Source organism: Amblyomma americanum, chromosome 2, assembly GCF_052857255.1.
Source record: "Amblyomma americanum isolate KBUSLIRL-KWMA chromosome 2, ASM5285725v1, whole genome shotgun sequence".
In the NCBI taxonomy this organism is placed as follows: Eukaryota; Metazoa; Arthropoda; class Arachnida; order Ixodida; family Ixodidae; genus Amblyomma; species Amblyomma americanum.
Window position 1 is genome coordinate 222,039,634 of NC_135498.1, and position 14,665 is coordinate 222,054,298.

Consider the following 14,665-nt stretch of genomic DNA (forward strand, 5'->3'; position numbering starts at 1 on the left):
CTGTCCTGGGGCCTCTACTGTTTTCCATTTATATAAATGATCTTCCAGGTTCAGTCTCGCTTTCGCAGGTTCTCATGTATGCAGACGACACGGCCCTCATATTCACAGGTAAATCGGTTTCTGTGATGCAAGACGACATGAAGCAGGATTTAATGACTGTTTCCAACTGGTTCAGTAACAATAGATTAACATTGAACGTTGCGAAAACTAAATATGTCGTCTTCCATACAAGAAGAAGAAAGGTTGATTTTAACCATATTAAGATTTCCTTGAACAATTGTATAATCGAATCAGTTCCTTCATTTAAATATCTTGGTGTTATCTTTGACAATAACCTTAACTGGAAGAATCAAGTGAACAGCGTTTGTAATAAAGCTGCGTTTGGTTGCTACGTCCTTATTAAGGCTAGACAATACTTTCCTCGCAACATATTACGAAGCTTGTACTTCTCACTCGTTCATTGTCATATGAGTTATTGCTGCGAATCATGGGGCCACACATACTCAACTTATCTCACACCTCTGCAACGGTTACAGAAGCGAGCACTAAGGATTATAACATATTCTCCATTGCATCATCCAAGTAACAATCTGTTTGAAGAAGTTCGAGTACTAAAATTTTCCGCCCTACGCGACTACAAAATCTCCCTTCTAGTAAACTGCATGTTAACAACTAACTCTCCACTCCCGATGAGCTTATTCACTTTGCCTGTTTGCAACACAAGACATGCTGCCAATGGTAATTTTAATCTTCCGATCCTTCACAACACATACGGTGAGAGATTAATTGAGTTCATTGGGACAAAAGTCTGGAATACATTGCCATTGGAAATAAAGCTTGCCAGAAATTTTAAACTATCTTCTAAATTATATTTCTTGCATAATCAAGTAATCATATGATTTCCTTTTTGTGTTTCTGTGTTTCTTAAAATGCCGGTGTATACCTTCCTTGTACGTTTGCCAAAATGCCTTGTTTTTGCATGCGATCGGACACTGGATGCTTTTGCTGTGTTAATTCGCTGTTTTCATTTTTTTCTCACTTTACATATTTATGTGGTTGCCTAAATGCCTAAATGACTTGATTTGTATTGGACCGGACACTGGCCATGTAGGCTATCGGTCCAAATATTTTGTACAATTTTTTTTTTTTGAATTATGAAATAAAGTTTCCTTTGATTGATTGATCACCGTCCCGCGCTGGCGGCCCTCGCCACCACGACAACAACCAGCACGGAAGCTTAAATATGGCCAACAAAACCATAAGCAAACAAAAAAACCTAGAAATTTGGCAATGGAACTGCAGAGGCTATAGGAGGAAGCAAGACCTACTTCAACAGTAAGTACATTCACACACAGCAAACGCCACCAGACATTATAGTGCTTCAGGAAACGGGCATCACCCCAACCCTAGGAGGATACACGTGCTACGAAACCCAGGAAAAAGGAAGGACGGCAATCCTAGTCAACAAAGCGATCATAGCCATAAGCCACGACAGGATAGCTGAAACGGACATAGAGCATGTGATATAGAAATTATTCCACAGAAACAGAGGAAAAAGGGCGGCATTTTCATCGTTAATACCTACAGCCCGCCGAAACAGAGGAAAGCCAAATTCCAAGAGCTTTTTCAAGGTGCCAGCAAACTGGCAAAGGGCAACACGCTAGTAGTCTTAGGCAATTTTAATGCCCGGGATAAAAGCTGGGGATACAAGAATTTCAATGTTAAAGGAAAGACATTAGCGGAAGCGGCAGAAACTGCAGGCTACAATTTACGCACAGACCCAGAGACTCCAACCAGAATAGGCAACAGTGTCAGTACCGACACCTGCCCGGACCTCACCTTCATTAAGGGTCCGGGACAGGCGCAATGGGAAAACCTGATGGAAAATCTGGGGAGTGACCACTACATAATCAAAACCCAAGTGGCCTCCAACCGACTCAAGCGGCAACTAGGCACGGCTAAAATCACAGACTGGAACGCCTTTAGAGAAGCATGCGACGAACACCTCATCAAAGGAGGGATTCAGTCGATTGAAGAATGGGGAAACATACTCGAGCAAAGGCAAAATGAGCACACCAAAGAGATCAAGAGAACAACACAGACACCCGAAGTAGACGCCAGGCTCCTTAGGCTATGGGAAGCCAGACGTGGTCTAATCAAGGGGTGAAAGGAACAGAAACACAACAGGAAGCTCAAACTTAAAATAGCAGAAATTACAACGACAGCAGAGGAGTACGCAGTACTCCATACCATATCTTCACAGTCTTACATATCACAGCCTTACCATATCTTCACAGTATTTCCCACAATCTTAAGAAGATCTCAGGCAGATATGGCGTTGATGTGGTCATGTCTGCGCCCTGCAAGCTCTCAAAACTTTTTAATTTGGTGCGGAAGCAGGCTTCAACGCATGTAGTTTGCGGCATGAGGCATTCGAAAAAATACGTCTCATGCGCGACGGGGGTGGTTTATAAGATTCCCCTCAGCTGTGGTCGATTTTATATCGGACAAACTGGCAGATGTTTAAACATTCGTCTGCAAGAGCATGCGCGCTCCTTGAGTAGGCCCGGAGGACCTGCCCTGCCCGTTCATTGTCGCAGTTGTAAGGGCTGCTATCCTAAGCTTAATTGTACAGATAATAGGAAGAAAGGGGCAGTTGGAAAGGGAAATTGTCGAGGCTGTTGCCATCCTGGAATCGGAGCCAGATAAGTGTGTCAGCACGCCTTCTGTGTCTATTTTTCAGAAAGAGTTAGCTTTTTGTCAGCGTTTCACTAGGTTGTTTTTTGCTTGGTTTTGCGCAGGTTAGTTGTATCATTGTTGCTCGGTTTCATTCCTTTCGCCGCACTGAATGTTTTCGTCATAGTTGCCATTGAATTGTTTCTACATGCTTCATCTTCTTTTTATGATTTATGATTGCTTTCCAGATTACACACGCGACTGATCCTTATAAGCTCTGCTGTTTTTCAATAAATGCTCAGTTGTCAGTACCGCCCTGTGTTGTTGCCTGCCTCAGTCCCGTCCTGTTTTGCGGTTTAGCTCTTCACTACGCAGTACAGTTGGCGAAAACGAACTGGCAGCAATTCAGTGACTCCCTCAACGGAACTCTGAGCACAGCTAGGACATGGCATATCCTGAAAGCGCTCATCGATCCGACCAAAACCAAAGCAGAAAACAATAAAGCAATATACCGATTAACCAACCAGTTCGAAGGAACCAATGAGGAACTCCTGGACAAAGTGCACATCAAGTGCTTCGGGGACACAAACCCGAGAAACTATGCAAGAGATTATCGGGGGAAAGAAAATCCAAACATAGATAGACCCATCACACGAGAAGAAGTCTATGCAGCAATTCGAAGCACAACTAGGAATACGGCAGCGGGTGCGGACAAAATCAACAACGCACTCATCCGCAACCTCAGTGACGAGCTAGTCGCAGAATTAACCGATTTCCTCAACAAGCACTGGGCAGCGGAGACCGCTCTCGAGAATTGGAAGCATGCAGAGGTGGTTACGATTCCAAAACTGGGTAAAAAGCTACAAATCGAAAACCTAAGACCCATCTCCCTCACATCGTGCCCCGGCAAGCTGTACGAGAGAGTGGTAACATTAAGGCTACAACAATACATGGAGGATCACGAACTCTATCCCCACAGTATGTTCGGATTCAGGGCGAAGTTGTCGACCCAAGACGTACTTCTACAAATCAAAGAAGGAGTTCTAAGTAACGTCCCTAGGGATGGAGAGAACGTAATGATGGCACTGGATATCAAAAGAGCTTTTGACAACGTAAGCCACGAAGCCATCCTGACAGGCCTGGACGACCTGAACTGCGGGCTGGGAGAACTCCACTCGGAGAAGTTCCACACCCATAACAAGGGAACTCCCCAGGGCTCGGTCATCTCACCTACGCTTTTCAACGTTGCAATGATCAGCCTTGCAAAACAACTTAAGGAAGTCGAAGGAATACACCATGCCATGTATGCCGACGACATCACCATCTGGACAAATATGGGCTCACTAAAAGAAAAGGAAGAAAGACTACAGGAGGCCGCGACCTGCGTAGAGAACTACGTAAAAGCGAGAGGGATAGCATGCTCCACCGAAAAATCAGAACTGCTCAGAGTCTGGAGAGGGAAACAAAACCGCACAGTCCCGAACAGCGACGAGCTTAGGCTCAACGTCTACCTAGAGGGAAAACCCATACCAGTCGAGAAAACACTCATAAGAATCTTGGGCATGTGGATAAAATCAAACCAACGGTGTACACATGCACTTGCTCTACTCAAAGCTTCCAACCTACAAGTTGCCCGCATGATCACGCGCGTCTCCCATAAACGCTCGGGCATGCAAGAAGAAGACATGCTTTATAAAGCTGGTCAGGAGCCTGGTGATCAGCCGAGTCACCTACAGTCTTCCATACTACAACCAAATCAAAAGCGAAATCCAACAGATTGATGCGATTATACGCAAAGCATACAAAACAGCATTCCATCTACCGCAATGCACATCCACAGAAAAGCTTTTAGCACTAGGACTTCATAACAACTTTGAAGAACTGAGAGAGGCACAACACGTCGCCCAGTTGCAGAGACTACAGCAGACTCCATCTGGCAGGCAGCTTCTGCAGAAGCTGGGATGCAACGAACAAATACAAGAAATCCAGGGAACCGTGACTATCCCAGACGGCATACGGGGCACAATTAGAGTGACCCCCATCCCCAAGAACATGGACCCCAACCTACACGAAGAACGCAGAAAGGCGAGAGCCGAGTACATCCAAAAATCACCAGCCCGCCAGACAACAACGGTGTATGAGGACGCAGCCACATACCCCAGAAGGACGGGACGAAACAACCCCAACGCGGTAGCGGCTGTGATAAACTCGGACATGCGGGAAATCATCAGCGCGTCGCTACGGGACTGCACGGTAGTCGAGGCTGAAGAAGTGGGCATCGCTCTAACGGCAGCAGAGGGCTACCGGACTAAGCGATCCTTAACAATACTAACCGACTCTCAAACGGCATGCCGAAAATTCATGTTAGGCAGAATAGGTCACAGAGCGCTCTGAATACTCCGCTCTGGGGACCGACCCAAACAAAACACAGATGAAGAACCAATAAAACATACGATAGTATGGACGCCGGGACACGCGGGAGTGGAAGGCAACCAAGCGGTTGACAGGGTAGCTCGAGGGTACACTTTCTACTGAGCTCCTCCCAAGAGCGACCTCGAGGAAGCTGAACCTGTCCCTAGAGATTACATGGCAATCTTAAACCACTACAAGGGCTGCAGGAAACGGTACCCCCCACCACATAAATCTCTCTCCATGGAAGACGTCGTCGCCTGGAGGCTGCTACAGACGGTCTCATACCCGAATCTAAATACACTCAACAAAATACAACCCACACAATACACAGACAAATGCCCATGGTGCCATGAAACACCCACACTCTATCACATAACGTGGGCCTGCCAGAAAATAGAGGTGGCACCAAAAATACCAAACCCGAGTGCGGAGCAATGGGAAGGAATGCTCTCCAGCGACCGTCAGGACGTCCAACTTGGGCTGATCCGGCGAGCACAGCTGGCAGCGGCATCCAGCGGAGCCCTGGACTAGGGGCAGACGACCATTGCTAAGAAGACGGATGACACACCTGACTCCGCCAAATTGCTCACCTACTCTCTAGAGCTCAATAAACGTTTTCCTTCCTTCCTTCCTTCCTTCCTTCCTTCCATATAGTCCGTTTTGTGTAGATGTGCATTTTTAGAAGGAGCCTAGCTTTCAGATACAGCTCCATACAGGCATCCATGGTCAAAGTAGATCATCTGCAGCGTTGAAAAGGATTTTAGCTGTCTTGCATGAGTTGCTTGCACTCAACAAAGCTTGGAGTACACCTTGTGAACAATTGCATTCTCTTAGTAGCTTATGGTATAAATTAGACTCACTATACAGTACTGCAACACAGGGCCTAATGATCATTACTACCAGATGAAAGCCTCATCAGCTCGGACCGATTTTCTAGCCTCTCTAACAAAGCAGTATGTATCTAAGTATTTTAAACCCTAATTAAGTTCAGAAAAAAACGTCGCAGCACCTTATTTTTACTGCTTGCATTTGCTTAAAGTGATTTTTTAAGGGCTGCTCAAGCTTTAGTAGTAAAGTGAGCCGCTTGGCTCATGCCTATACCTATGTAAAGCAGCACAGAGGCACTGAACGCAGAGTTGTGGCACAAGGAGCATTCATCCAGTTTGTCCCTTCGCTCCATGTCATCCCAGCGCCGATTTATTTTGATCATACGCTAAAGCTTCAACAAGGCTCTGAGTTGGCACAGAGCTTTCTCGCATTTTAATATGTGACGAAGCCCATGGGAAACAGCCACCACGAAGGCAAGTCTGAAGGTGCGAGACTAGCGAAGGCGGCGACTGTGGCACACCCTCCCGACACACTGTGCCCTCTGTCTACAGCGACAGGCAGGCATCATGGACGGCACCATCCTCCCGCATGGCAGAGGCACTCAGCACTTTAATCATAATTCCATTTAAATCCAAGACAGCATCGAAGAACTGATTGGTTCTGGCAACAATGCCCGCTCGCGTTAATGTTAGGCTGAAAAAAAAAAACGAACTTTCGGTTGAAAAAAGATCTCCCCAGTATTGCCAACATCCATTTCAGTCAAAAAAATCAATTTTTCCACTCCACAGAGTCCCAAATATGGGCCGTGAAAATGGACACGTTCTTATGAGGTGCGTGACGGTTCCTTGGAGTCCAATCGGTTGGCCACTTAATGCCTCCTGTTCTTTATAAAACAAATGAATGAAATGAGACCGCTAAAAAAATTTATTTTTCTGTGGTTCTTTATAAAAACATGAGGCCAAGACTTGGAATGGATCTTTGTACAAGACGCTTCAAGTGCCAGAAGTTCACATGCCTACAAACACACATGCACGCACACCACACCCTATCCCTTTCTGAATAAAGTTCGCACAGACACCACTACAGTCAGTCCATGGACACCATCACTTGGTTTTGAACAATGGTCTAGAGCACAGCTTGCTGAGCCTTGTGACACTAGTGGAAGAAGCTGAGCTGCCCGCATCCATCGCCTCAACACCTCTGCGAGGCTTCAGAGGCAATCTGTTCCTGTAGCTGCCAGGTGCTGCACAAGGCATAGTCCCTTCGGTCACCATGCATGGCAGATGTTGGACTCGGGATCTGTGCCGCATCCAAAGCTGCGGCCAAACTCAGGGAACTGCTGCAGCGTCTGGAGCACCCTGCGATGGGGGACACACAAAGGCAAGCTCGCATGAGTGTGTGCCTGCTAGGCAATTTGCAAACCCCATCATCAGCGGCAACATTTCACGCTGACTGCTGCATCCTAAAACTAATCGTCCCAAGAAGCTCCTTTCAAGCACTTCAATTCCTTGAAGTGATAAAAAATAAGCTAGATCAAGCTACAAGGAAACTTGCACGATCAACAGAAAAATTTCCTAAATCGGTGACACTGATAATGCAAAGACTGGGCTAGTCTGTTCATGATGCTAAGAAAAGAAAAGGAAATGCAAGCACAGGGATGGGTGCTGCAAATAACTGAAGAATATTTCCATGAAGCCAGCGCTCTGCTTGCAAACATATATGGACTCAATACGCAGTACAAGCTGAATGTGGTACAGGCCTACGTGCCTACATCCAGCCATGGTGACCAGATCGTTGAAAGCTTCTGTGAAGACGTGGCATCGGCAATGAAAAAATTTAAATCACAGTACACTGTACTGATGGGCGACTTAAATGCGAAGGTGGGCAAGAAACAGGTTGGCGACCAGGTGGTAGGAGACTATGGGATGGGCTCTATGAATAGCAGGGGAGAGTTATTAGTAGGGTTTGCAGATAGAAATAATTTACGGATCATGAATACCTTCTTCTGCAAACGAGAGAACAGGAAGTGGACCTGGAAGAGCCCCAATGGTGAGACTAAAAATGAAAGAGACTTCATACTATGCGCTCACCCTGGCATTATGCAGGATGTGGCCGTCCTCGGAAAGGTGCGTTGTAGCGACCACAGAATGGTAAGGTCTCGAATTAGCCTAGATTTCAAGAGGGAACGGAAGAAGCTAGTGAATGGAAGCCCATTAATGAGTTAGCGGTAAGAGGGAAAGCAGAGGAGTTCAGGATAGCGCTGCAGAACAGGTATTCAGCTTTAACTGAGGAAGATGATCTTATTGTACAAACAATGAAGGATAACCTCACAGCTATCATTATGGAGTTCTCAGTAGAAGTAGGTGATGCAATGATTAGAACACCAGCGAGCTCTCTCAGGAGACAAAGAATTTGATTAAGAAGCGCTGAAGCATAAAGCCTCTAACCCTACAGCCAGAATAGAACTGGCAGAACTGTCAAAGCTAATCAATAAGCACAAGGTAACTGACATAACGAAGCTTAGTGAAGAGAAAGCTGAGCATGCTCTAAATGATGGTAGCCCAAAACTGGTCAAGAGGATACAAGGCATTGGTAAAAACCAGATATATGCGTTAAGAGACAAGAAGGACAATGCCATTAGCAATATGGATAAGACAGTTAAAGTAAGTTCTACACAAATCTATACAGTAGCCAATGTAATCAGAACGTTAAAGGGGCTCTGAAAGAGGCTGTAATAAAGTTGCGGTAAGTTTAGAATGTTAAAGCATGCCACTTCACGAATATTGTCCAGCAAGAATTTTTTTTATGCGCATTGTAGAAGCTGTGTTATTTGTAGCAAAATTTGAATTTCAGCGTCTTCGCGCCTTTCCCTCTCCTCTCGTCACTTTTTCCACGCTGGAAGGTCGGGGCTCCTCTGCCGGCTCCATCTCCGGATCTTCTCGACTCACTGGAGCTAGGCACTTATTGGCCACGGTAGCTGCCTGACGTCTGAAAGAGTCTAACCAATAACTGCCTCTCAACTTGTCTACGCAGGTGGGAGCGACGGAGGGTGCGAGCATGAAAAAGTTGCCGGGGAGCAAGGGCTCGCCAACTTTTGCGTGTGATTGTGGGTTCTCCGCTGCTGCGTGTAGAAGTAATTTGGCTCAGGTTTTCATGACAACAAAATGCAGTGATTGAGCGAGTTGATGTGCTCTCCTAGGAAGGTGTTTCAAAGCCCCTTTAATGAGTGAGAGACTAGCACACAGCAATGCGTCATCCCATCAGTAACGAAAGAGAAAGTAAAGAAAGCCCTAGGAGAAGGAGAAGGGGAAGAAAAGCAGTTGGGGAGGATCAGGTAACAGCAGATCTGTTGAAGGATGGAGGGGACATCGTGCAAGGAAAACTAGCCACCCTGTATACGCAATGCCTTATGACCTCGACCGTACCAGAAGCTTGGAAGAACGCAAACATTATCTTAATTCATAAGAAGGGAGACGCCAAGGACTTGAGAAATTCCAGACCGATCAGCTTACTGTTCGTTCCCTACAAAGTATTTACTAAGGTAATCGCTAATAGAGTCAGGGCAACCTTAGACTTTAATCAACGAAATGATCAGGCTGACTTTCTTAAAGGATATTCCACAATATATCATATTCACACTATCAATCAGGTGATAGAGAAATGCGCAGAATATAACCAACCTCTACATATAGCCTTCACTGATTACGAGAAAGCATTCGATTCAGTGGAAACCTCAGCATTCATGCAGGCACTGCGTAATCAGGGTAGAAGAGCCTTATGTCAAAATACTGGAAGATATATATAGCAACTGCACAGCTGCCATAGTCCTCCATAAAGTCTGTAATGAAATTCCAATAAGGAAGGGCGTCAGGCAAGGAGACACGATCTCGCCAATGCTATTCACCGCCTGTTTACAGGAAGAATTCTGGGGCCTCAATTCGGGAACAGTTGGGAATAAGAGTAAATGGAGAATGCCTAAATAATCTGTGATTCGCTGATGACATTGCCTTGCTGAGTCACTCAGGAGGTGAACTGCGAATCATGATCAATGAGTTAGACAGGCAGAGCAGAATGCTGGGTCTAAAAATTAGCATGCAGAAAACCAAAGTAATGTTCAACAGTCTAGCAAGGGAACAGCAGTTCACAATTGGCAGCAAGGGCCTGGAAGTGGTAAAGGAATACGTCTACTTAGGGCAGGTAGCGACAGCTGATCCGGATCATGAGAAGGGAATAACTAGAAGAATAACAATGCAGTGGAGCACATATGGCAGGTTCTCTCAGATCATGAGTGGCAGTTTACCAATTTCCCTCAAGAGGAAAGTGTACAACAGCATAATCTTACCGGTACTCACCTACGGGGCAGAAACGTGGAGGCTAACGAAAAGAGTTCAGCTTAAGTTAAGGACAACGCAGCGAGCCATGGAAAGAAAAATGATAGGTGTAACGTTAAGAGATCGGAAGCGGGCAGAGTGGGTGAGGGAACAAACGCGTGTTAATGACATCCTAGTCAAAATCAACAGAAAGAAAGGGGCTTGGGCAGGGCATGTAATGCGAAGGAAAGATAACCGCTGGTCATTAAGGGTAACAGAGTGAATTCCAAGGAAAGGCAAACATAGCAGGGGGTGGCAGAAAGTTAGGTGGGCAGATGAGATTGAGAAGTTTGCAGGGATACAGTGGCTGCAGCTGGCAAAGGACAGAGTTAATTGGAGACACATGGGAGAGGCCTGTGCCTTGCAGTGGGTGCAGTCAGGCTGATGATGATGATGATGATATATGAGGTGTCCCTGCCACTGTTGCCTGGTGCTTTCGCACTATGTTTAACGCATCCATCATAAAATACTGAAGCGGTGTGTCATATGCCAATTTTCATCCTAACAGACCGATAATGTCTTTTGTTTACAGGCTTAGAATCCTGTCAAAGGGTCAGCCTTGCTTTTGGAAAGGCTACTCAACAATGAACCACATTGTTAATCAGGATAGAGAAAATTTAGGTTTGGTTTATGAGTGTTCAACGTTCCAGACAAACTCAAGCTATGAGGGACGCCATAGTGAAGGGCTTCGGAAATTTGGCCACCTGAGGTTCTTTAATGTGCATTGACAATGCACAGTACACGGGCCTCTAGAATTTCACCTCAATCGAAATTTGATCGCAGCGGCCGGGATTGAAGTCATGTCTTTCGGGTCAGCACTGTTTATGGTCATTGCACGGTTCGCTGGCAACACAGGGTGAATTCGCTTTTGCGTTTGCTTCTAAAGAATATTGCTTACGACCTGTCCATTGGTAATGACATTGATATTTTTAGAAGACTAAAGCTTCCAAGTTTTAACTCTTTATTAACAGAAACTATTGTGCTAAAACACTTCTGGTACAGTCAGTTCACCGTTCCATATGTTCCTGCTCGGGATTTAAGACCAAAATACCGCTATTGCATTCCTCGCTCCTCAACCCGGTACGGAAAGCGCACACGCCATTACTATGTACCTGCCTGTTTCAATAGCTTGCCACCTACTGTACTCCGCATGAAAACTAAATACACCCTGAAAAAAACTTTGCGGTATGTCTCCGCGCTGCTTCCTGCCCCGTAGTTATTTCATCTATTTACTGTATTAATTTCAAATTACTGTAATCTCTCTTGATGTTGTAATAGTTATATATTTGTTTCACTATGTTTGGTGACCTTTTTCTTTTTTGCAAAGTTCATTGCAACGTCTCTATTTTCCTTTGTTTTGCCAACGTTCGCTGTCTGCCAGGCGCTGCCACTCAAGCCCTTTGAGGCTTTGGTAGGCCTGATTTATGTTGTCTGGCAATTGACATGAATAAAAGTTCTATCTATCTATCTAGCCGAGCGCCATAACCACTGAGCCACCGCGGCGCTGATAAATAGACAATTTAGCAGAATATAACCAACCCCTATATATGTATCGCCTGCATAGATTACGAGGAAGCACTTGGCTTGCAGAAGACGCATATGTAAAAATACTGCAAGATATCTGTAATGGTTGCATAGCAACTGTAGTCCTTCACAGGGAAAGTGATAAAATACCGGTCAAGAAAGGTGTCAGACAGGGAGACACAGCCTCTCCGCTGCTATTCACTGCATGTTTACAAAGGGTATGCTTAGAGGGCTGGACTGGGAAGAGTTGGAGCAAAAGCCAATGGAGAATGCACTGTTGATTTGCAGCCAACATTGACAGGGGCTGAACTGCAGTGCATTATCGAGGATCTAGACAGGCTAAGCAGAACACTGGGCCTAAAAATTATCATGGAGAAAGCTAAGCATTGTTCAGCAGTGTCGGACGAGAATAGCAGTTTATGATAGGTAGTGAAGCATTGAGGGCAGTAATGGAATGCATGAAGGCAGACCCAGACCACAAAAGCGAAACAACTAGGAGAATAAGGATGGGGTGGAGTGCGTTTGGCAGGTGGTTTCAGGTGAAGAGTAGTAGTTTACCAGTATCGCATGAGACAACTGCAGGTATCTTCCTGGTGCGGGACAGGAACATGAAGGCTAACGAAAGGTGTTAAACATAATTGAGAACAGTGCAGTGAGCTATGGCAAAGAAAATGATAGGTTGTAATGTTAAGAGGTTCCCACAGGTGTTGACCCAAGCTTGAAGTTTATAGCTGGATTTTGTGTGAGAAAACTGCCTTCCCATATTGAATCCTTGGTGTATAGAAAGTCGAGACACATAGCTCAGTACTTGGATTTAAATTCCAACCATCCAACTGTGCACAAAGCCTCCATCACCGCCTCGCTCACTAAATGTGCGACATATGTTTGCAAGGAGCAAGACTTGCAAAATGAGTCAAGAAGAGTGTGCCGGGAACTTTCAGCCAAAGGCTATCCGAGCCACTTCATAACAGAGATACAAGTTACGCAGCCGGCAACCACTGATTGTAGGACTTTTCGCGCATGAGCAGGCATCCCATATGCACTTGGCATATCAGCAAAGTGCTTTCGTGGGTGTTTTCAAGATACAACTTGTGCTTGGCCCACGTGCTGTCAAGCAAGCTATGGAATCAGCTAATGATCATCAAAGACCAGTTACCAGACGACCCCTTTCTGGGAGTTATCTACAAATACCTCCTTGCCTGAACTGTAATCATGTCTGCATCGGTGAGATAGCAAAAATTCTCAAAATGCATAAAGGAACACCAGTGGGATGAGGCTTCAATCGAATAGCATGACACTAGTACGCTTACGGGCCATGGATACGACACAGACTGACTGCATGGCAATGCCTCTATCGTATCCAAAGGATGGCGCGTTTTCTACTTGAATCCCTATTCATCCAGATCATGCAGGCCACTTGAAACAAGAAGCACGAAGGCCAAACATCCACACCTGCTGATCTAAACATTGCATTCTTCGCATACAATTTTGCCACTGCTCCTCTCCTGCTCACTGTGAACAAGAAACCCGTACAGCAAATCGTGTTAACTAGTAAAGCGATTAACTAATTCTAACTGTCAACTTTCTAAGAGTTACTAATAGGTACCTGATTGCAATTAGAGATTTGTAGTAGCCAGTGGGTAGTTAGTAATAGCCATATCAGTATTTAGTCCATGGTAGAGAGAAGGCTGGCAGACGGTTTCTTGACACACACAAAGTGAACAAGGCAGGGGAAAGCCTCAGGGTGCTTGCCAATGTTTCGACATGAGGACTTTTCTTCGTCTGGGCAAAGACAAGCCCCAGATGAAGACAAATTCTCTTGTTCATATCAGATATAAAATTTCTAAGCCACAATTACCTTCGTCACTCTGTCTCAACTAACTTGGGCTCTTTCTCGTGCCATTGAAAACCATACACTTGCGGCAGGACAGAAAATGATGTCAACCAAATGGCGGCACTCCATAACGCACATAACAGGCGACAATCTCAGCCCCGCCCAAGCTGTGGTGCTCCCCACTCCTTGCTGCTGCACTGCTCCAGCACGGGCGGGGCATAGAATGCCACGCTGTAGGTGCATCATGGAGTGTCTTGATTTGACTGACATCACTCTGTGCCCTTCCACAACAAGTGGTTTTCAAATGGCCCGAGAAATGACGCCCATTAGTCGAGCCGCAGTGGTGAGGGTAATCTCATTTTCAATATTCTAAACACTGATACCGCTATTACTAATGGCCAGCTACAAATCTCTAATTGCAATCAGGTGCCTGTCAGTAATAGTTAAAAAGTTAGCTGTTAGAATTTAATCAATAACTTAGCTAGTCAGTCTGATTCGCCCGTTTTTTGGCGTCTGCCAGCAGTGGTATTACTATGCCGCAATGAGCTTCTCTTTACCTCAAAACCCATTTTTAAAAATTTTGGACCCTTTAAAAAAAAAAAAACACATGGTATATGGCACAGGATCTATAGAGCAAAGAACAAAGCAGCGAATATGTCTACTCAAAAAGTGGGCGGCTGAGAGCGCCACTAATGCCATCATTTGTAAGCAGTAACGGCACAAGAGTGACTGCACCCATTCCAAGTGCCACCAGAATAAGCTTTGTTGCAAACACTAAGCCCAGCCCATCAAAAGCAGTGACCCTACCTCAGCCTCTTGGGAGCAGAGGAGCTGACAAGGCTCCAGATCTCCAGCCTCCTCAACAGCACCTCTTCACACATGGACTGCAGGAAAGAATGCACATTGAGAAAGGAATGTGTATGCAGCCATGGCTAGCAGTGTTGCACAGATATCCCAAGCTCCCCGCTCGCAGAAGCATCCCAGTGCTGGCTGTCGAGACATGGCTCATGAACTTACCTTC

General features: G+C 45.6%; 1 protein-coding gene across 1 annotated transcript in view; it reads right to left on the reverse strand.

Moving 5' to 3' along the window:
* Positions 1-6,822: 6,822 nt before the first annotated feature.
* The window catches only part of LOC144122187 (endothelin-converting enzyme 1-like), a 168,247-nt gene continuing 160,404 nt past the window's right edge, over positions 6,823-14,665 (reverse strand). Inside the window, exons 17-18 of the mRNA XM_077655762.1 lie at positions 14,452-14,528; positions 6,823-7,274 (exon numbers count right to left, since the gene is read on the reverse strand). Of these exons, the coding sequence (XP_077511888.1) occupies positions 7,184-7,274; positions 14,452-14,528 (168 nt within the window). The 3' untranslated portion in view covers positions 6,823-7,183. The remainder of the gene's footprint in view (positions 7,275-14,451; positions 14,529-14,665) is intronic.